The 22,285-nt window shown below is 35.4% G+C and overlaps 2 protein-coding genes across 6 annotated transcripts in view; one reads left to right on the top strand and one right to left on the bottom strand.

Moving 5' to 3' along the window:
* LOC117988070 (dual specificity protein phosphatase 22-like) overlaps positions 1 to 5,825 on the top strand; it is a 54,097-nt gene extending 48,272 nt beyond the window's left edge. The window contains exons 8-10 of one of the 3 annotated variants that reach the window (XR_011237522.1): positions 544 to 636; positions 1,027 to 1,052; positions 3,147 to 5,825. Coding sequence is in view for 2 of the 3 variants with exons in the window: in XM_069502977.1 (XP_069359078.1) it covers positions 544 to 598 (55 nt within the window). In the remaining variant the exon portion in view is untranslated. The remainder of the gene's footprint in view (positions 1 to 543; positions 637 to 1,026; positions 1,053 to 3,146) is intronic. The other 2 variants (XM_069502977.1, XM_034975162.2) reach the window with 2 other exon arrangements.
* Positions 5,826 to 10,007: 4,182 nt separating this feature from the next.
* Positions 10,008 to 22,285, bottom strand: part of Tmep (Transmembrane endosomal protein) — a 30,808-nt gene continuing 18,530 nt past the window's right edge. For 2 of the 3 annotated variants that reach the window (XM_034975160.2, XM_034975159.2), the window contains exons 5-8: positions 20,445 to 20,646; positions 19,778 to 20,013; positions 18,990 to 19,074; positions 10,008 to 13,655 (exon numbers count right to left, since the gene is read on the bottom strand). In XM_034975160.2, coding sequence (XP_034831051.1) covers positions 13,504 to 13,655; positions 18,990 to 19,074; positions 19,778 to 20,013; positions 20,445 to 20,646 — 675 coding nt within the window. In that variant the 3' untranslated portion in view covers positions 10,008 to 13,503. Of the gene's footprint in view, positions 13,656 to 14,829; positions 18,454 to 18,989; positions 19,075 to 19,777; positions 20,014 to 20,444; positions 20,647 to 22,285 lie in introns of those variants that run through there. The other variant, XM_034975161.2, reaches the window with a different exon arrangement.

The raw sequence follows: 22,285 nt of genomic DNA, 5'->3' as shown, positions 1-22,285 counted from the left end.
TCAGGTAATGTGGATAGATTTTGTCTCTGCGATGTAAGGTGCTGCTATCTAACAAGGCAGGTGTTAGGCAAATAGATAGGTAGCTATTGGCTAAGGTAATACCTACCTGCTACGCAATGACTCATCGGCTTGTTTTTCAGGATATACATATCAACTATCTCTACGTATCAACCCCATTTTTTTGTTTTTCAAGACATACTAAACTCATGTCACTCAAACTCAAATAATTTATTCAGATTGGTATTAGTGTAATACACTTTCCGATTGTTACTTGCTGAATTTGCAATACTATGATGTAGTACTCATATAAAATACGTTCCTTTTTGTTTTGTATGGGAGGTTATGATATATGTCGTAGATAATCGCTGGTATTCTCACGGATAACGGGTAGAACTCGGAAATGCAGTGTGTTATCGCGGTAGGTAGGTAATTGGAGTTACGTTAATCTGATATCTATCTGTAATTTTAATCTCCAAAAAATCATGAAACATTAAGAACGCATTCCATCACTCATTTTATCTTTATTTTGTTCTTCATTTCAAGCGGCGGTTGTGCCTGGGTCATACCTACAATCAACTGGGATCCCGACTCATTGTGATCGCGTCACGTATAGTTCCCGACTCACGGCCGTACAAGGTTACCTACTCCATTCTTTTTTGTTTATTGTTTTATTTAACTTTTATATTCTGTGACGCTTGCCCGACTCTCGCCCGATTAAATTCATTGTCGCTTCATTCTTTATCATAGTTAACGTCACACCCTCCAGGCACGTTTTCCCATTTTTTCCTCAGTTTTTAATTCTGCACAAGTAAAAAATAAAACGTAAACTATCGTAGATTAATCTTTGCAAGCGTTTCTTTTTCAGACTAAGTATTATAATTTTCTTTTATGACAACTAGCGAAATGATTTTCGATCTAGTGGTTTCGTTATTTTTAGAATAAGGTCAGAAGTAGTTTGAAGAGTCTAATGATTATTATTTATTTTAATGTCTAATTTTAAAGTAACGAATGAAACTGTTATTTTAGGGAGGCTCCGATATGAAAAACTTCTTGTAAGTGAAGCTTGGTTTAATGTGTGTGTGTGTATGTGGTTTTATGTGCCATAATGCTCTCCTCAGTATGTATAAGTATTATATACATACAAGTGTTTAATAGTGAGTTTTATAATTTATTATATTATCTAAGAGAGGCCGCATAGCAAAATTCAAACGCAAAGTTGCATCATGTAAGCTCCAAGTAACTAAGTAGGCTGACTTTGAGCGACTGCAACTAATGGATTCAATCCATTAGTTGCAGTCCCTCAAAGTGCTCAAATCCATTGGGTTGACGAAATCAAGTAAAAAATTATGCATGTAGGTATAGCATACCTAAGCATTTCATTACGCCCCGTTTTTGCGGCACATAAAGGATATTTTCTGAGGCCAGAACTGTGTAACACTAGAAATTTATTTTTAAATAGAAGTATTAAAACTTTTTTGCAGTCAGGCACAAACCTACCCTGAACTCTGGAGTGCCAAGTGCGGACCAGCATCAACGGAATCCTGTGTATGTTGGTCAGCAGACTTGACTGCTAATAAATATATCAACGGACGTATAATATGGTATGGGTTGTTACTCGAAATAAGTCTTTGACACGGGGCTTTGATAACTGCGATGCGACCTCTTTCCGTTTGCGCTTAATTTGATACTAATTTTAACTATTAAATTAGGCAAGTAATTAAAACGTAGGTGGGCATGTAGTATGGTGTTGGTGGTAGACTAATGTATATAGAAATAGAAATATCAAAACAATATTATTTCGACTTTTAATTAGATCTAGCCTAAATTGATTTCTAGTAGGTATTATAATAATTAAGTACACCTAATAGAATTAGATCAAAAATATTTTTAGATTCGTAGTTTGAACTTTTCCGTGGTACATTAATTTACTATTATTTTTACCTTAATATACTTTTTTGAAATATTAAGTCTACCAATCCGCACATGGCCAGCGTGGTAGACTATGGCCAAACTCTTCTCTCTCTGAGAGGAGACCCGTGCTCTGCAGTGAGCCGGCGATGGGTTGATCATGATCATAATAGTTGAAAATTAGAAAGAGTTTTTTTTGTGAAAATTTTACAATAAAGCTTAAGGCTAGCCTTATCTAATTACTATACAAATCATACCCGCGTGGAATGGTGCCAAGAATACTGGCAACATTTCTACAACAACACTACAGCCCGGCTGATCCGTTGTGCAAAAAATGAGCCAGCCCTTCTGTCACCAGATAAGGCTATTAATCGCGGTGAAATATCTCGTAAAAAAAAGCACCAAGACTACGTGTCCCCAGGGTCTCCACGGCAAACGGAACAAAAATGTAACTCTCGATAAGAGAGGCATACTTGCGCCGCTTGCCGTTTTCAGCTGTTTCTGCTGCGGCTCCCGGTCTTTGATGCTCTCTCCCTAATATGATACGGGGCCAATGTGTCAACGCAAGTTGCGTCCCACATTAGCGCCCGTCCCTGTTCCCAGGGAACCAGCGTCAATAATTTACTCCAATGATATGTAAAATCTATTTGATTAGGTATAGGTACCTAGATTCGGTGTTTGTTGTCTGCCTGAATGGTAAGTGTGTGGCCCAAAAAGAGGTCCCATAATTTAGCATAACGTTGTAGGTATGTTTTCGCCATGTACTTGTACAATGACAAGAATGCTGATTTTCAATAATTGGGATCCTGGCCCAGGTAACGCCACGTAGTTGAAACTACTTATGTCATGTAGAGCAGTGTCTATTATGAACTGCACTCACAAAAATGCTTAGTCTATAGGTATGCGATTTTATATCTCACCAACGTTGATAGAATTCGAGCGAAATACAATAACTTTAGTGTAAGGTGAATCTTAAAGTTGCTTAATTTAAAGTAAAAAATTCATTAGGTAACTTTAATTTCCCAACATTTCCGATTGGCCAACGTAATGTACATATACGGTAGGTATCTATATTATATCGACAAATTTGACCTTTAAAAAGGCTATAACGGTCCATTTTACTTAGACGCTGGAGTGTTCTGAAGCCTGTATTCTATCAAAGTTGGTGAGAAATAAAATCTAATACAAAGTCGTTAGAAAAATATAGATCCGACGCTATAATATAGTCGTTGTTGCAGGTCTCGGGCCGTACAGCGGTGCTCGTAGCACACACAGTCCACGCCCCAACGTCCAGCCGCTCGACGTCCCGCGCATTTGACGTCCACCCGCTTTACTATTAGTTGAGTTCTTGCTGAGTACTATGGAACTATATTCAGAGCAGTCGTTTTGGAAGCTAGCGTGATAACAAAGAAGAAAAAAGTCTCTCACTCTCAGTGTACCTAACACAATTTGTAACGATGTACGTCTATTTTTCTAAAGAGTCCTACAGCGGTGTTCGTAGTCGACATAGACTCCACCCCAACGTCCAGCCGCTCGACGCCCCGTGCGTCTGCCGTACACCCGCAATACTATACACTCGAGTCCTAACCGAGTCCAGATATAAAATTGTATTCAGAGCAGTCATTTTGGAAGCTAGCGTGATAACAAAGCAGGAAAAAGTCCCTCAGCGAATACAAATACCTAACATAATTTGTAACGATGCACGTCTATTATTCTAAAGAGCCCTGCACTGGTATTCGACAGTTTTCGTCCCAAACGTCCAGCCGCTTGACGCCCCGCGCGCCTGACGTCCACCCGTTTCACTATTAGTAGAATCCTTGTTGAGTCCAGATAAAAAGCTGTGTTCAGTGTTGTCGCCTTCGACGCTAGAGGCAATGAAGATGATGAAAAGAAGTCTTTTGTGGATATAAATCATCCCTACATAGGTCTTATACCTATTATAAAACAAAGTCCCTTCGCCGAGTTTGTCTACATTTACACGCAAATCTTGCGAGAATTTTTATTCGGTTTTCACAAAAATGGAAAAGACTGAATCTTAGAGAAAGTTTAAATATAAATGTTTAGTATAAATTGGCTGAATTAACATGATAAAAATTAACGATTAAATCGCCGAAAATCCAGCTAACGAGCTTATCTGGCGAACTCTAAGTATTTAAACCAATAAGCAAAGTGTCCATCACTGGCAATAAAACTTGCAAAAGGTATTCTGCAAGAAATTTTAGGTACTTTCCAGTAGAAAAAACTGGGAATGTTTATACTACAGTGCAAAGTGACTTGCCAGAGCTGACTTTTTGAGTTTAATTGCAAGTAGACAAATCTATGCAATTTTTTATTTATAAACTACTTAGTTGTTTATAGCGGGCTTCACAATGTCACGATGCAAGTCTATTATTATTATTCCAGCTAGGATCGCACACTGCCGCAAGAGACGCATTTTCAAGTACCTACTTAATAAAAATTACCTGCCTTAAAAATCGCTGGATGTGGCAGACTAGAAGCACCTGGCCTTGTATACCATAATATGCGATCACATTTAAATCTATCCTTGTGCAAGCCTAGATTACGAGGAAATCGTACAACACACGTTTGCAAATTATTAATATACCTATATGTAGGCGTTGTACGCATCCTAATCGAAATTACTTATTAATAAATTACATAGCAGACTGATGCTGCAGGAGTTGGACTAAAAAGACCATACCAAATGCGATAGTTGAGTTTAAATGAAGGTCCGTTGAGGCGAGTAGATATCTGCTATTTCTGAATAAAGCTAAAGTAAGTGTATATGTATTCTATTGCGAAGGGCTGTGAGGAACTTTTAATGTATAGGTACCTATAAAAATTTAAAAGTTATTCGCTAAAAACACGTACCAATATTTTGCGGTTATGTACATTTTGATGCATATATTAAAATAAAAACCGGCGTAAGTAACCCACCTATAGCAGTCCCAAAACTTATGTTTTCTGTCCATAATTCAGGTTAGTTAATTAAATTGATCATAAAACTAGGAGGGAACAATTTTTATTTAGGGACCGAAAGATATAATTTTTATTAACTCTTGATCTCTATTAAGAAAAGGCATCTGACTCTACGATTACAATGCATAACTACGGTACGAATTTACCATAAGTATTTTGTTATGCTAAAAAAGCGCCACGTAGCTGCTACGTCGTCGGCTTCTCGTAGACGCTACGGAAGCATCTTGTAACGCTACGATATGATAGCATCGCATAGTCGCTACGAATGTGCTGCATAGCTACAGCAGCGGCATTCCGTAGAGGCTGTGGTAGAATCTCGTAGCTTAAACAAAGCTATAATATAGCTTTATAATATAACTAGCTTGATATTGTTGCATAGACGCTACAAAACGCCATATACTTACCTTAAATGCTTGGATCGAAATTACTGCTACAAAAGACTAAAACATTACGGTACGTAATAAAACCATCAAAACCAGTATGAAACTAATAATAAAATTGTGTGTCTTTTCTGTCGGTCTTTAAACCAAGATCTCTGATGTTTTATCCATATTTATAAATTGCAGTAAGTTTCGAAGCGAACCCTGTGATGGTAAAGAGTTTAAATAAAATTAAGAACATGTTACGTCTGTGGTTAAGAATGTTTCAAATTATTAGTTTTAAGAGCTATAAATACGCTCAAGGCGCATCGCTCACAGGACAAAATCGAGGCGGGCGCCGGCGCAGGCATAAATTCTGCGAAACAGGAATTCCATACTGCAGTGGCAAAAGCAATGCAATAGATAGAAAAATACGCACCTACAACACATCAACAATTCGCGCATAGGTACATCAGTATATTTCCGCTGCTTCAAATTGATCACTTGATAATTTTTCCGAGCATAATCTGCTGTTGCGGTAATTTTAGTCGTTTTATGGAACCATCGCGTATTTCTAAGCACATATGCTTCTACTGCACTTTTTGTTTCTGCCTCAACTTTCCAGTGTGCGATGCGCTTAAGTTGTTTGCTATGATATTATTTGAAGTAAATACGATGTATGTATTTATAAATGTAGAAGGAACCGGCTTTACTCACGTATTTAGTCGACGTTAGCTCGACTAGTTTTAAACCCATAGCAGGCGTGTGCGGCACGCAGTCTCAACCGCGGCCCAATCGCGAACTGAGTCGTTGTGAAAAAGTTCTAAATTCTGACTAAATTCGTCAGTAAAGCCGGTTTCTTCGACATTTATAATGGAAATCAGTACGATAGTTAAAACGCTAAAATGTATGTTATTAGGAAGCTAAAATGTATATTATAAGGAAGCTGGTACGCACAGATTGGCTGCGTAACAATTAAATTCTAAAATATTTTAAATTTATAAAAGTTGAGTGCTAGGCAGTTTTAAGCAAAGATGAATAGTAATTAAAACGATTTAGCGTCTGGCTGGAACAGACGAACAATGAAGTGAAACTTTTATATTGTTAAATGTGTGAGAGGGGACTATGTCAACAAAAATCTTAATTCCAAATATGTCTAACTATAAAAACTTTATTTTTTTTGTTTTTCTAATTTCACAAATACTTACTTAAATAAGCTAATTATAACTAAAACCTATATATATTTCTATATAAAATAAATTCTCTTAACCTAAAGGTGCTTTCAGGCGCTGTCTTCGAATTCTGCATAATTTAATAATTAATATTTGCTTATTTATTTTATGTAGATAATTAACTTAGTAGCTTTGTTTTATGACAAAACTAGCTAATGCCCGCGACTTCGTGCGCGTGGATTTAGGTTCAAAAAATCCTGTGGGAACTCTTTGATTTTCCGGGATAAAAAGTAGCCTATGTCACTCTCCAGGTCCAAAAATCACGTCGATCCGTTGTAACGTGATTGAAGGACAAACCAACAAATAAACACACTTTCGCATTTTTAATAAGGGTACTGCCCCCCAATTGTGTATGAATAACTATTTCATGGCTATCGCAATCGTCAAGAAATTCTGCCATTTGATTGGTTGATTCGCTGTTTACATTTTTTCACAGCCAATGAAAGGGCCGAAATCTTGACGATTGCGATAGCCATGAAATGGTTATTCTTACACAATACTACTTGACTCATATCTAATTTCGTCCAATAAATGATTATTTATTATAGTATTTTGCTTAAGACAACGAAATATATCAATAACAATTATTAAAAACGCAGGATGGATATATAAATCCAATTTAAAAAAATACAGTTTTTATTTTTATTTGAAACGCTGTCAGCCATGATGTGACGTCATTAAATATGTACCTAAACAAAGAAATGTCATCCCTATGTCACGCGGGGACTAACGTAGTATCCATATATATAAAATTTAGAGTCCTGACTAACTTATATATCAACGCACAGCCTAAACAGCTGGTCCTAGATACATGAAATTTAGTGGGTGTGTTCTTTGTAGGTAAAGAGAAGGTATCCACTAGGAAAGGATTTTTTGAAATTCCACCCCTGAGTGGGTTAAATGGAGGTTTGAAATTTATGAAATCCACGCGGGCGAAGTCACGTGCATAAGCTTGTTTTTATATATTTCTAAAAACTCATAGTAAACTTAAAAAATATCGTTTTCTCTTTATAAATTGAATAAGTTATTAAGTAAGACTTACAACAAAGTGATCTTTGCAAAAATAAATTTGGGTTGAAGTCGTTAGTCATATAGGATCCCTTTAAGCAAGTCTTTGCGTGTTACGTATATTTATTTCACTGGGCACTCTAATCCACAACTTTCCTGTGGTCTTTATCGATGCGTTTTTTACTTTCTCGGATGATACAATAACGATAATTACTATATTTTTCATGTAAACTAGTATGGAAGTCATGTTTATTAAACTTTGGGAAGTTATATCGGCCAAACATGGCCGACCAGTGTTTTCACCTGTCTAAGAAAAATATATTTTTAAATTAAAGTTTTACGGTTATTAGGGCGCAAAAAAATATAGGGTTAATTTTTTTGATATAATAGGACAAATATTAACCATTTAAGACCAACTTAAAAAAAGTGTCAAGTAGCCTATTGGGGGGCTGATGTGCCTGTACTTTATTTAATTTTATCGATAGCTTTACGTAATTATTTTATCGTACCTAAAAGTGGAACAAAGTGCAACGATTCCATCACTAGGTACTTAATTATAGCTACCAGATTATTTTGTTAAGGTGAATATTCACGGCAGTTACTTGTGTAATCTAACTTAAGAGTGAACCCAAGTAGGTACTTAAATATCCATAAACTAATAGGTACTGAAAACTGCTAAGGAGCTGGCGAACAAAACGGTGTAATTACATTTTTTTTTAAATACAGGAGCAAAAAACTCAATGAAAGCTGTTGAAATTTTACTGTACTGTACCTACAGTTTTGGTCGAAATCTTTGGACTTAATTTTAGCACAGACACAGTTTTACACCGTTTTGCTTGGAAATGAGCTAGGTTTGTATTCAGTGTTAAAAATCATGAACTTTGGATTAAATTTTATCATAGTTTTATGCAGTTTTGCTTAGAAATTATTTCATTATTCAGATTTGTATTTAAATGCAGCGGGCCAAAAAAGTTCAGATTAAAAAAATATATCAGATGTGTAACTGCGCCTTTTTGGTTGCCAGCTTCTCCACTATCTGAAAGCTTAAGCATAAAATAAATGCACAAGACTTGTATAGTAAGTACAACTAGTAGCTACCGTGATATAACTCAAAAGTCTAAATACTGTCATAGTATGTCTAGGTAAAATATTAACTTTTTCGAACTCTCTAACTTTTATCTAAGTACTTACCTATGTAGTAAAATATGTTGTGAATTTTTGCATATCTCTTTTTCACTCTCACTAGGGCTTAGCCGGATAGACATTGTGATTTAGATGCCTTTAGTGCGGTGGCAATGTAGAGTAATATTTCGATGCAATTTCGTCAAAACTGCCACTGTAGCTTCAATAAATTATAGGTTGATAAATTTTAAGCCTTTGTACCTTTTAATTAATTAGTAATTAAAAATACAAAACGGCTAACTAGAGACGGACACCTAGCCTTTAATAAAATTCTTTCTGAAGCCGTTTTGTTCCTACCCAACATTATAACTATAAGAATAAGTATATATTTTTTTGCTTCTAAATTTCTTTTCTCATAGATTATACACCCGAAACAACGACGAAAAAATAAATGCTTAAAACTTACTTAAATATTGAGAGTAAGTAAATCACTTTGACATACCTACACACCTTCATTTAAAGAACAAGACGTTATATCTATAAACATCTATCAGAAATGACAATATTTTCAGAAGAGTTTAAGAGAACTATTTCTGTCCATTTTTGTAATTTAATAAATCACATTTAAATTTAAAAAATTAAAACATTGTTACATATTTTGTTTGTGTTAAAATAGTCGCACTTTACATGTCGAAAGAACACATTTTTGAGGCAATTTGCATGTACCTATTTTGTTGTGATATAAAAATATTTTGTTAAGCTTCGAAATATCACGAATTGAAGCAATAAAATTTACCTATTGTATAATTCTAAAGAAAAAACGAATAAATATATATATTGTACCTGTACATATATTTTTAATATAAAATTGAATAATTTACCGCTTTTCATTTAAGTACCCTCTTTTCTGCCATTCATCTAAAAAGCGGTTGAATGTAAAAAAACATTTTTAAATCACCACCAAAAAACATGGGAATTATCAAAAACTGATGTTTCTTAAAAAGAATGAGGTACATAAGAGTCGAATTCTTAGTTTTATCTTGGTCCTACGTAGCAAACTTTTTCAGAAACATTCAGAAACTACTCTTTGGAGTGAGCCACTTTTCAGCAAAAGGACGACAGTGTTTTATCTCAATAATCAAAAACCATAAGTTTAGTTACCTACCTAGTCCACGACAGGTCGAGATCGCAATCGGGGTGAGGCGGGGGGGACGTCCCACACACCCACGCTCGCCCGCACCGGGTCAGCGCGGGGGCTATGCGCCGGGTGCGGGTGTGCGGAGCGTTCCCTCCCCGATTGCCATCTCGACCTGTCACGTACTATACATTAAGTAGATTATTAATTGTAGATGTAGGTGAGTATAATATAATAGGATATAGATGTAAATAAAACAAGGCCTTTTATTTCAATGTTATCATGTAATTTATATTCTTAAAAACTTGGAGCTAAAACATTTCAATTTATATATCTAACATTAATTTGTTTATATTCTCTTTTTAACAACGGTTCCGGTGCCTACGTCCCTCACTAGTACTTCTGTTACAAAAATAATTTTATTTAGGAATGAACAAAAAAACTCTTAAATTCTACAAGACATCGGTCTATTATATTTTTATCATAGAAAGATACATTAATTGTCGCTTATAATCCGTTATGTTATGCATAAGGATGAAAGTTAATTGACAATAATAAATGCGATAGGGTGTATAAATCTTTCTTTTGTTGCGCGGATTTTTAAGTTTTGACATAACTCGTCGAGCAGGTTGAAACTGGGTTGAAATATGTATGTCTCTTTTCTTTGGCAATGTATCGAACCGCGACCGTATTGACACAGCTTGTTGAAGATAATTTGTTAACATTTCGCAGCCTTTAGATTTCAGACCAACGATTACTTACCTCTATGAATTTACCCGATCTTCTGCAGTGCAAACGCTTTGACGCGAACACAGGTTTTTTTGTATTGTCAAATAACCAAGTTATAACAAATTCAACGGTAGGTACTGAGCGTATCTAAGGGTTAGCTGTCGTTGCATTAAAATAAATATCGACAGGTACTACAACTTTTCTTTTGCACTCCCTGCCAAAAATAAAACCGGCCAAGTGCGAGTCAGGCTCGCGCAACGAGGGTTCCGTACTACAGTCGTATTATTTCGACATTTTGCACGATAATTCAAAAACTATGATGCATAAAAATAAATAAAAATCTGTTTTAGAATGTACAGATGAAGACCTTTCATATAATACCCCACTTGATATAGTTATCTTAATTCGAAAATTGAAAATACTAATTATTAGTTCATGACAATTTAATTTTTTTGTGTGATGTAACCACAAATTCGCGGTTTTCAGATTTGTCCTCGAATGTCTGCTATGAGACCTACCTGCCAAATTTCATGATTCTACGTCAACAGGAAGTACCCTGTAGGTTTCTTGACAAACAGTCAGATAAGGGTTCCGTTTTTCCTTTTGAGGTACGGAACCCTAAAAATTAGTAGGTACTTATGGTTTGATGGATCCTGCACAACATATCAGAGGATCTCATTTGCACTACCTACGAATTTCTAAAGGTAACAAAAATGTTCTATTATAAAAACAATAATAATTCTAGAAAAAGCAACATAATATCGACAATATGCAAACGAAAATAAAATATTTACATATTATTCTTTTACGATAAAACACACTTATGTTAGTATAATATACATAGGTACATTAGACACTTATACATTATTTAATAACTAACAACAAACAAACTTACTATAAAGAAAACACAGATAGAAAATATTAGTTAATATTATAGTAGACATAATTTAGTAAGAAATTCATTATAATTAATTAATCTCCTTGTGTAAAACTGGTTTTAAAATTATGTTGTAGGTACACTTAAGTTAAAATGACGCACAAGTTAAATATACTTCTATAAGTACGTGACGGTTAAGCAAAAATAATATTGTTTTTCTTTTTCAAAACTAGTACGTCATTAATTTTTATTGGTCTTGTACGAAAGCTTAATATCGTGTGTGATGTAAACCTAGAATAAAATGAGAATATTCCACTTATTAAATATTATTATTTTTGAGTAATTAAGTATATGGAAGTGCATAAAAATTTCAAATTGGACGGCGAAGCAATACAGTTTTGTCATTAAAGCAAGCCTCAAAATTTGGAGACAATTTTTTATATATTAACTATCTAGAAAATTTTAAGTGCAGAAATGGTCCTATAATATTTTTAAATATCTGAGCTATATGTACAAAACTTTATGCTTCACACGAATGGGTGTATCCACATTCCATACCAAACGTAGGTACTCAGGCGCAACACGCGCGAGCAGCGCGAGAGATTGCTTGGTCAATGCAAACGTGCCTTGTTTGTTTGATGGCGATTACCTTGGATAGTGCTATCCGAAGGGACGACGGAGCATTAAGCATTAGCACGCTAGATTGGCTAATGTGGACACATCCAACGAGGAAAAAAATGCACTTTTATTTATATTTTGTGTAGGTGAGATGATGAGATGATTTTTATTATGAACATTTTATACGAGGAAACATTACACTGGTATACTCGTATTTATGACCATACTTTATGGCCATGTTGAAGTAGGAATTTGCTGATTATAAGTGACCTTTCACCGAAAGGATCTGGGAGCCCAATGCTTAAGAAAATTCCCATCATTGTGATTAATGGAAGGAGTCACGAACCTCAGTAATGAGGATTGCGATGTGTCATATTTACCAATGCGCACTAATTATTATCGACCGACCACAAGGTTTGGTACGAACAATACCAACTATCCAATCTACTATTTCACAAATCTGACTAACTACTTTTGTTAAGGCTATACATCGACTTTTTTATCGATCAGGCAGTGGCTATATTAAATAGAGTTTATTTTTAAGCAAAGTAGAGATCTATCAAAAAAGTCCAAAATCTATTCAAGTAGGTACCTACCTACCTACATACTTAAAATGTTATCTATTACAAATACAAACATAAGGCGTAACTGAAGTCATTGTTAGGGGAAATAAGAGAAAATATTTGGATAGTCAGATTAGGTCATTTACTGTAAAGTTGAATAGGTAGGCTAGGTAGGTAGTTAAGTACTTGTACAAAATTTGCTTCAAGGAAAATATTACTTACCTACACAATATTTAAAATATTACAGACAGAATTAACATTGATTAAAAAAACTATAACAAAAAAAAATTTTTTTTTGTCATATCACATAAATATATCTAGTAACATACAGACGCTACTTTACATAAAATACATCCAATATACTTTAGTACTTGTAAATACGCTATCAAACTATATTTTATTATTACTAATTCTTCGGAATTTTCATGATCAGGTGAAGTTTGGTATATTTTTGAAATACATAAACTTAGTCGTTAAACTATATAATTTTATTTTATTCTGTACACTGTTGAATGTGTAAAGTTATTAGATGATTCTTTCTCTTAATACCTAGTTAATATACACAATATTTCACGTCCATAACTCGCCATAGTCGTCAACTTGAGATCCAATCTTATACATAAAAATGTTTATATCTGTTCGTTACCTATGCGTTCGTGATATCATCCGATTGAGTTGAAATTGGTACTTGCGTAAACATCTCTAACATAGTATCATCAACGAATGTTAGGTGGCGCGCGAATGACACTGCAACGCATGCGTGAAGATTTTTAACATTGAGTACCTACCGTCAACGACATGTGACGTAACATTGAAACGCATTTAGTATTTCAAATAAACTAAAATGTTAATTATGTAGTTTTATAATGACCAATGACGCCTTAACAGCAGTGGGCCCAACATAACAATCGGGCCCATACAAATGGCGCCCGTAGTGTCTTGTTCTTCGTATAGGATTCCATTTTCAAAGAGTTCACTGGAATTCGTCGTCGGAACTGAGCAGTGTTGTTTTTTCGTGGTAGTTGGGTGCGTGGCTGATGGTGGCCACGCGTTGAGGAGGCGGCCTCGGCGCTAGTGCTGCGCCTTCTTCAGAACCACGATTGCCGATTCCCGCTCCGCGCATCACTAGATTATACATAACATATTTTGTATAATTGCCGGTAAAATACAAATTGAGAAAATATGAAATCATTAGTATTTTAAACAAAATATATAATGTTTTGTATTTTAAGTTTAAAATTAAAAAACGTGACAAACTAAATAAAAATAGTCATTTTGTTATTTTGGGGTGTGCCATTTAAATTGCTATATATAGGTTTGATGGTGATTACTGATTAAACGTGTGAAGTATGACTTTTGCACCTAATATGAAGAACTGCGGTGCAAGAATGTACTTAGTAGGATAACACTACTAACCAGGATGATCAATTTTTTCATTTATTTTTAATGCCAATTCTTTGATGTAGAATAGGTACGTCTTGCTGAGTGTACAAAAATAAATTGGCAGGACTAAAAACGAAGCTAGATCGCTTTCCACAGATATCATTGTGGAATAAAGGGCACTACGTTTATAATATTTTAGTCGTTTGCAGACTGTTAATAATTAAGGAGCTGGCGAATAAAACAGTGTAGTTACGAGAATTTTAATTTTACAGGAGCAAAAACCTAAATTCAAACTTTAGACTGAGATCTATAGAGCATAGGAACTCTCACTTTGCTAAGTTACAGTTAAAACGAGACAGATTTGCGCCAGCGATATAACGCTGTCTCGTTTTAACTTTTAACAGAGTCAAGTTGCGCTCTATGGATCTCAACCTTACTGTACCTCGAACTTCTGATTAAATTTTAGCACAGTTTAAGACCGTTTTGCTTGGAAATGAGTTCATATATTTTATATTCAGTGATCGAAATTACAAACTTTGGACTCAAGTTTTGTATGCAGTGGGCCAAAAACGCCCGAATTAAAAGAAAAAAGTATTTCAATTAGAATCGTAACGTTTGGTTACGATTCTGATTGAATCATGCTTACGTTATGCTCAGCTCCGCAATTGTCAGTGTAAAATGTATTATTGATAATATATTCAGAGATGTATTTCATGCTGATGTTACACCTGAACTTTGTATCGTAACATTAAAAAAATAGGTGCTTATTGTAACATCTAACACACATAGCGGCATGCTAGCAAATAAGTTATAAAAAAGCTATCTTAAAAATGTGATGTAACTTAACTCACCTTGGCTCGCACAGTCCTCTATAATCGAAATATTAAGTAAGTAAGTTTAAAATAAAATCTACAAGTTAAGATAGAATCGTTTATTAGTGAAATGTAAGGTACAAAGATTTATCTGATTAACATCTAAAGCTCATAAAAATGATTTTTAAAAACTTAACTTATCTTTACCGTAATTAAACACAATATCGTTAACGCTTTTTTTAGCAATCTCATATTTTCACAAAATAGAATAAAAAACTTAAATCTAACTTTTATTAATAACTTTAATATTTTAAATAAGTAAAAAACGGAACATGTACAGAGTTGCATACATACAAAGCTAATTATTCACATTTTGCCTGGGCACGTCGAGATACTACTTTTTCTTTCGCTAAATGTTATTTCTTTGGTCAGGCAAATTTAACTTCTTTATGACTTACTTACCTGTGTCAATCTATGGCTCCTATCTTTAAATAATTAAAAAAAACTAAACCTGTATTCACTTTCGTTTCAAATAAAGCAAGCCTAGCTTTTTCTACGGATTTTATCCTCTAACTAAAAGACAAGTAAGTAACAAGAAATGGTACAAAGAAAAATAAAATCACAGAAAAATAAACATTTACACACTCTACCAAAAAACTAACGCGTAAGACTTTTAAAATACAAATAAAAAGGTACGACTGTATTAAATGGCATGATTAGTCCGAATTATGTATATTAAACTAATATTATGAATGAAAAGGCGTATTTTTTTTATTTTATGTATTTTTTATCAAGTATTATTTTACTATAAGTCTTAGTGTCAATACACATGGAGCGTTACATAATTGCTAAGCGTTTTGGAAACGCAAGAATAAAATCCTGAGAGAGAGTTCTTGCTCTACACCCTAGGTAGTAAGTACTAAACCTAAATCAGCTATCTTTCGTCAGCAAAACGCATAATAATTTGTAAGTGATAAACTAGTTTGCGTTAGTGGCTCTAAGATTAATGGTTCTTTAACATGAGTTCTTAAGTTTTACAAAAACTTAATCGAAAAATAAATTTTATGAAATGTTTTCTAGATTTATTCTAGAAAGAAACTAGATTTAGCTTAGGACCGTTTTTATTAAGTTCTACGGAATGTTTTTCGCAACGCTCTGTGTGTACTGACTCTTAAATAAAGAAAAATAACTTATGCCGGTTTTACACATAACTATAAAGTAAAAAATAATGATTTTCCCAGGTTGATTTTTTTAAGGTCGATGGATTTCAAAACACTGTTATTCATATTACTATCATCGAGATACCATGATATAGGTAACAGCACGAAGTTGACATTATAGTGATGCGTCCTAACCAAAAAATCAGTCGATATTTTTTATCATCGAGAAAGTTACCAAGAACTATGAAATCGATCTAATTTATTTAATAGACCGATTCATTGATGTTTTCTGTACCTACTATACATATAGTATCTATGTGTAAACGTTCCGATCTTCGGATCAATTTGCTAAAGTGCCTATATAATTTTTTTCTAAATCCTTTTACATTAAATTTTTTAGACTGAGATTGTGGCTAATTCCATTGTACACAATCTCTAAACTAAACTAAAATGTCACGCCTAAATCTATTGCTATCCCTTTCATAATGTTGCTTGTAGAAAAGGATGGCACTAGATTTAGACCTGTTAATTTAGTTTAGTTTAGAGATTGTGTACAAGAGAATCGGCCCCATTGTGTTTTGATTTCTAGAGGCATTATTTATTGTACTTGTGCAGTGATGTTTTTTATAACATATTATTTTCGTTTGTAGAAAGCAGTATAGGTGAAACGAAAAATTGGGAACTGTCACTCATATCGTGGTATGTTGAAAATAGTTAATTGATTTACTTCATGCATGTATATGTGTTGGTATATGTTTTGTGTGGAACCGACCTAAGCCATGCATATCGGACTAGCCAAAGACCTTTACAATTATTACAAAAAAGTACTCGCTAAATAATTAAACCTACTTAAAATGAGGGTTCGTGACCGAGCACCGAAATCCAACTATTAACGTTTTGAACAAAATACCATTTTTAATCTGTATTGCCACTTGACATCTATTTTTTTCCTCAAATTGTCACCAAGCATGTATTTGTAGTTCGCGCGGAATAGATATAGTCAAAATAATTAACGTAGTTTAATTATTAGTATTTGTGTAACTATGTATAGTTTAGTTTATTCTGCGTCAATCAATAACATCAATAGATTTATTACTCTGTAGTCCTTAGAAAAATAATCTATATTTTAAACCAAAGACATTTTTTTTTGTTTTTCTTATGTGTAAAGTATATGTGATGTGCCATTCTGTTAATCTTTTTTGGTTTTTCATGCTCGGCAAGACATAATGTAACAAGTCACTTCCAGTAACTTTTTTGAAAGTGTCTAGACGGCCACAGCAGGTCAATTAATAATAAAAAGTTTTATTCTGCTACTAGTGCTAAGTTAATGAATAAAAATCATACTCTACCGCAAGTTATTAGCTTTTTTTTTCTTAACGTAAATTGATAAGATTCAAATTTTAATGGCATTGTGTAGTATGATTTCGATAGCCGGTGTACTTCTAACTAAGTAGGCCAGAACGAAATCCGATCATCCCAACTCCATGCAGTTTGGTCTAGGAGAAGCTGAATAAAGGGATGACAGAGCAAGTCTTCTGACAGAGCCCATTTAAAGAAAACTACCCAGTTAGCCAGTCAGTAAGTCAGTCAGTCAGTCAGAATATTCTTCTTAATTCACGATTCACTCATTACGGGATTATTATTATCGATAGCGCATGCTTTAAGTGCACATCACTATGCAGAACATGAGTTATAGCTAAATCGACAGCGACGCATTGAAAGTACTATGGACACTGCCGATTAAAATTGAACTTTTTGCGTTAAAGAATAATTTTTAAAAGCTAATAACTACACTAGTGGCAGGAAAGAGTTTTTTATTAAAGGAGCACTTGTGGCGCCAGACACTGCCTACTTTTTTTTCATTTTTATGTTATATTTTTTTACTTTAAAGGTAGTGACAAGTTACAATATCGATGTAATGGATTCTAGAGTACCTATTTACGAACAGATTTTACAAAATAATTATAAAAATATCGACGAATAATCAATAACCTACTCCCACACAAGATTTTGAATTTTTTACCACGTTTTATAAAGTTAAAAAATCGGTCAATTGCGAGTCGGACTCGCACACAAAGGGTTCCGTACCATGGTAGAAGATACAAAACTTTTTATTTTTTTAATCTTCTGGCGGTCGTTTTGAAATTCTTATTATTTGTTGTTATATCGCCAATAGAAATACAGCCCGCTGACAGATGGACGGACGGACAGCAGTGTCTTAGTAATAGGGTCCCGTTGGCATCAGTCGGGTACGGAACCCTAAAAACAATAATAGTAGGTATCAAAGTGTGTGAGCCATAGCACGGTAATATTTATAGATAATATTACCGTGGCCATAGCAATATTAAACAAATTACATGTATTACAATGTTATAAAACATTTTAAAACTTGAACTTATGTGGGAGAGTACTAATAGTCCAATAGTCAAAGAATGGTCTGCTCGGAAATGGGTAGTCTTTTACGTTAATAAATTTTTTATATTATATGGACAGACAGCAATGCACTTCATGCAGAGCACAGCTATGGCAGAGCTTATAGTTTTTCGTAAGGCAGTTGAGAAGTGACATCTGAAAGAAAATAAAACCAAAAAATAACAAAACCTCTTTCGCATTTTTGAGTAGCTGATCCAGAATTGACGTTTGAATCTGCCTATTCGCTAACTCAGAATACTGAGAGATAGCCAACAAACTCATTTGACATTTATTTTTAACCATTGAAGGTTTTTTCACGGAAAATTATTTTAATATCTCTCAGTGAATCAGCGATGTAGAACCAACCAATGTCAAATGAGCTTGGTGGCTATCATTCAGTGTTAGACACTGAGTTAGCGAATCACCCCGCAGGGACCAATCAGTGGATTTCTGTTCACGGGATTCCGCAATCACATACATACACATATTGAATTATCGATTTTCAGCTAAATATGTCCTTGCCCTGACACCAATCATTTGGATTTTTTGCTCAGAGTCCACTTGTTGTCAGGAGTCAAACAATTTCGAAATAAGAATATTGCAAACGAACAAGACTCCAATGATCAGCAAACAAAAAAAATGTAAGAATATTTCAGGCAGCTGTCATGCAGATGTACAAATGATCCACTAACCTGAGCTGTATTGCGTGTACTGTTGGTACTGCGGGTGGAAGTTATGGAAGGCATCCGTCATTATGTCCTTGGGGTTCATTGTCTCCTGAAATTCAATGGGAAAGCAATCAAGCAAAATTGCATTTAAAACATTCGCCACCCGATTTCAACGCGAATTCGACTAATCAAGGGGTAGAGTTTGCTACCGATTGCGATTTCGATGATTACGATTATACGTTTACGTTATGACTTCTTATCGGCAATGAAAATAAAGAAATCCTATTGGTAAGTTTCAAACACATCCCACGTACATTCCGTGTAGAAAGACAGCCCAAGGATCAGCGCAAACAGAACTCCAGATAGCACGAGTATCTTTGTTTATTTAAATATCGATTTTATCGAACTACTTTACAAGTAAATGTGCTTAACTTATACTGATGTATTATTATGAGTGTTCAATGATCATGCAGGAGCGTGGTCACGAGTGCTCACGGTAGAACATCGCACCAGACATCATAATATGCGTGCGCCGCAGTTTGTCCAGCCACATTCCCTGTGGCGTGTACTACGTGCGTGCGTGGTGGGGTGGTTGTAGTACAGAGTTACGGCTGCTGGCACCACCGCCTATACCACCACCACCGTATGCCTGCGGCCCTCGCCATCTGCACGCTCCATGAATAGGATAACCACAAGACGCGCCGCCACACGCAACGCAAAGTGCCGCGCGTTGCCTCACATCTCCCTGAAGGCCTTAGCAGCAGCGGGCGTCCGTTTGACACAGCGATGACTTTTAGTACGTCGTTACTCACCTTGAGGCTGCTAGAGATGGACTGCATGGTGACGGAGCGGTGCGGGTCGCGGTGCGCGTGCGCGTACACGGACGCTGGGAACGCGTAGCGCAGCGCAATGGCGGCCGCCAGCATCTCGATACAGATGAGGAAGTTCTGGTAGCCCGCGGACACGGTACCGGCCGTGGTGCGCGTGCCGTCCGCGTCGATGATCGGCGATATCACCTCCGCCTTCTCGAGGATGGCCAGTCCTACACCTGCATACCGAGTAGATGATTTGCTCAGGTGAGACTGATGTGGGCTTGGCAGCACGACAAACGAAAAGAGCGGAACAAAAAAATGGTCGACCTTTACCGTGCACTAAGCCACGTACAACTAATGAAAATGTTCGCGAGTTCAGCGAAAATTTTAGTGTCGATGACCAAATTGTTTTCCTTCCACTTCCACACTAACGAGTAGAAGTTTATTGCTGGTTCTTCTTGGTAGGAAAGGCATTCCGAACCATGTGGTAAATCTTTTTGACGATTCAAAAGCACTTGCAAAAAAATGATTTTAATAAAAAATCTTTCTATTACAATAACTTTCGCCGAACGCACGTAATTAACATGAAATGCCTATTTTTCCGTAGTGGGTTACAGATTTTTAAACTTTTTTTATATTTATAACGAGATGTACCAATAAAACTCACCCTGCCAGAACGACAAGAAGATGACAGACTTGACAGTGAAGAACTTGAGCACTGGGTCGAAGGGCTTCAACATCTCGCGGGTCGCGCCCAGGAACAGGAAGAGGCCGTACAGCGCCAGACTCACGGAGAAGTTGTACACTATCGTGATGTAGAGGTAGCCGCCGTTGGGGCTCCAGTCGCCGTCGTGGTAGTGCCCTGCAATCTGTAATAGAAAGGGCTCATAGAAGATAGCTTCACTAGTTTTCCGTATGGCCGATACTTTTTTTTTAAATTTATATACTAGCGCTTGACTGCAATCAGACCTGCTGGCAAGTGATGATGCAGCTTAAGCTGGAACGCACTTGCCTAGAAGACGCCTCTTGAAGGTACCCACATTAAAACTGGAGATGAAAACTGATGCTGGAAAGGCGTTCCAAATCCTAGCAGTTTGAATTAAAAACGAGGAGCGAAATCGCTTCGTGTCCCAGGACTTTCGACTACGTATCAATTTATCAGAAAACCAGCGTTGTGGTTACATCGTGTAACCACAACATTCAGCTGAGTTCGGGCCTTTTCGTTGGCACGACACATTTTAGATAATAGGTACCTATTAGATTTTAAGGAATGTTTTTTTGTAAATATTTGTGTTTGTGTTTATCATGTGTCGGATCAACCAATAAATGTACTTCTATTCTATTCTATTCTATTCTAAGACAAACATAGGAAGTCATTAAGATAAGTTTGAGGGGGCAAAGATGTAGAACAAACAAGGAACTTTCTGTTACTTTTCCCAGGTTTTTTGGACCCTACGTCATCGGTCCTTGAGCGTCAAAGTACTAATCGTTTCATGTAAATTCAATTTGCTTGTCATATTGGCAGTAACATATAATGAATCATTTTTGTAAGAGAACATTGTACATATTAAGTAGATTAGCCATATAATCAACTAAATAAATATAAACGATTGGGCATACCATCATAAATACTAATTAGCTAGTAATAAGTAATAATTAAACATTATTCGTTCTTAATTGCACAACATATACACTTCTGATCTATTTGGACGAGGTAATTTTAATTTAGTGATGTAATGGTTTATTGTCTAAGAGCAAGTGATTTGAAATACTAATCCAAACTATCCATACTCATATTATAATTGCGAGAGTCACAGACTATCTGTGTTGTCTGTTTGTCTGTCTGATAGCTTTCATAACGGCTTCACCGATTTTGACGAAAGGTGTAGAATCGCAGAGACATACTTTGCATTTTGAGTGTTGTATTTTGATTTTCCGGGATAAAATGCAAGATACACAAGCGAAATTTTCACAAACCTAAATTCATACGTGCGAAGTTCCTAGCACCATCTAATACATAATATTACTAGCTGATGGCCGCGACTTTTTCCGCATGGATTTGGGTTTTTAAAAACTATACCCATGCAAAAAACACGTCGACCCATAGCTCCGTTGCGACGTGATTGAAGGACAAACCAACAAACAAACGCACTTTCGCATTTCTAATATGGGTAGTGATTAATACAAAGTGTATGTTGTTTGTTACCTTTTCACGGTTCAACAACTGAACCGGTCTTGAGGAAATTTTGCAATTTCGCAGAGATACTCGTAACTTGCACCGTGGAGACCGACAAATATATATTATGAACTAAACAAAAATTTTATTACAGGAAAATAAACGGTTCCTACGCGATTTAAAAAATCTAAATCCGCAAGTTCTAAATAATAATTTGTAAGTATTGCATACACGTGCAATAAAGATATTAACAAACTAATGTTTTTAAAGAGACCTTTAGTTAAATTGGTGAGTAAAAATTATAATACGCCGGCTTTCGAACTACTATTTTA

This window comes from Maniola hyperantus, chromosome 14 (assembly GCF_902806685.2).
Source record: "Maniola hyperantus chromosome 14, iAphHyp1.2, whole genome shotgun sequence".
NCBI classification, from domain to species: Eukaryota; Metazoa; Arthropoda; class Insecta; order Lepidoptera; family Nymphalidae; genus Maniola; species Maniola hyperantus.
This window is presented reverse-complemented; position numbering and strand designations above follow the sequence as displayed.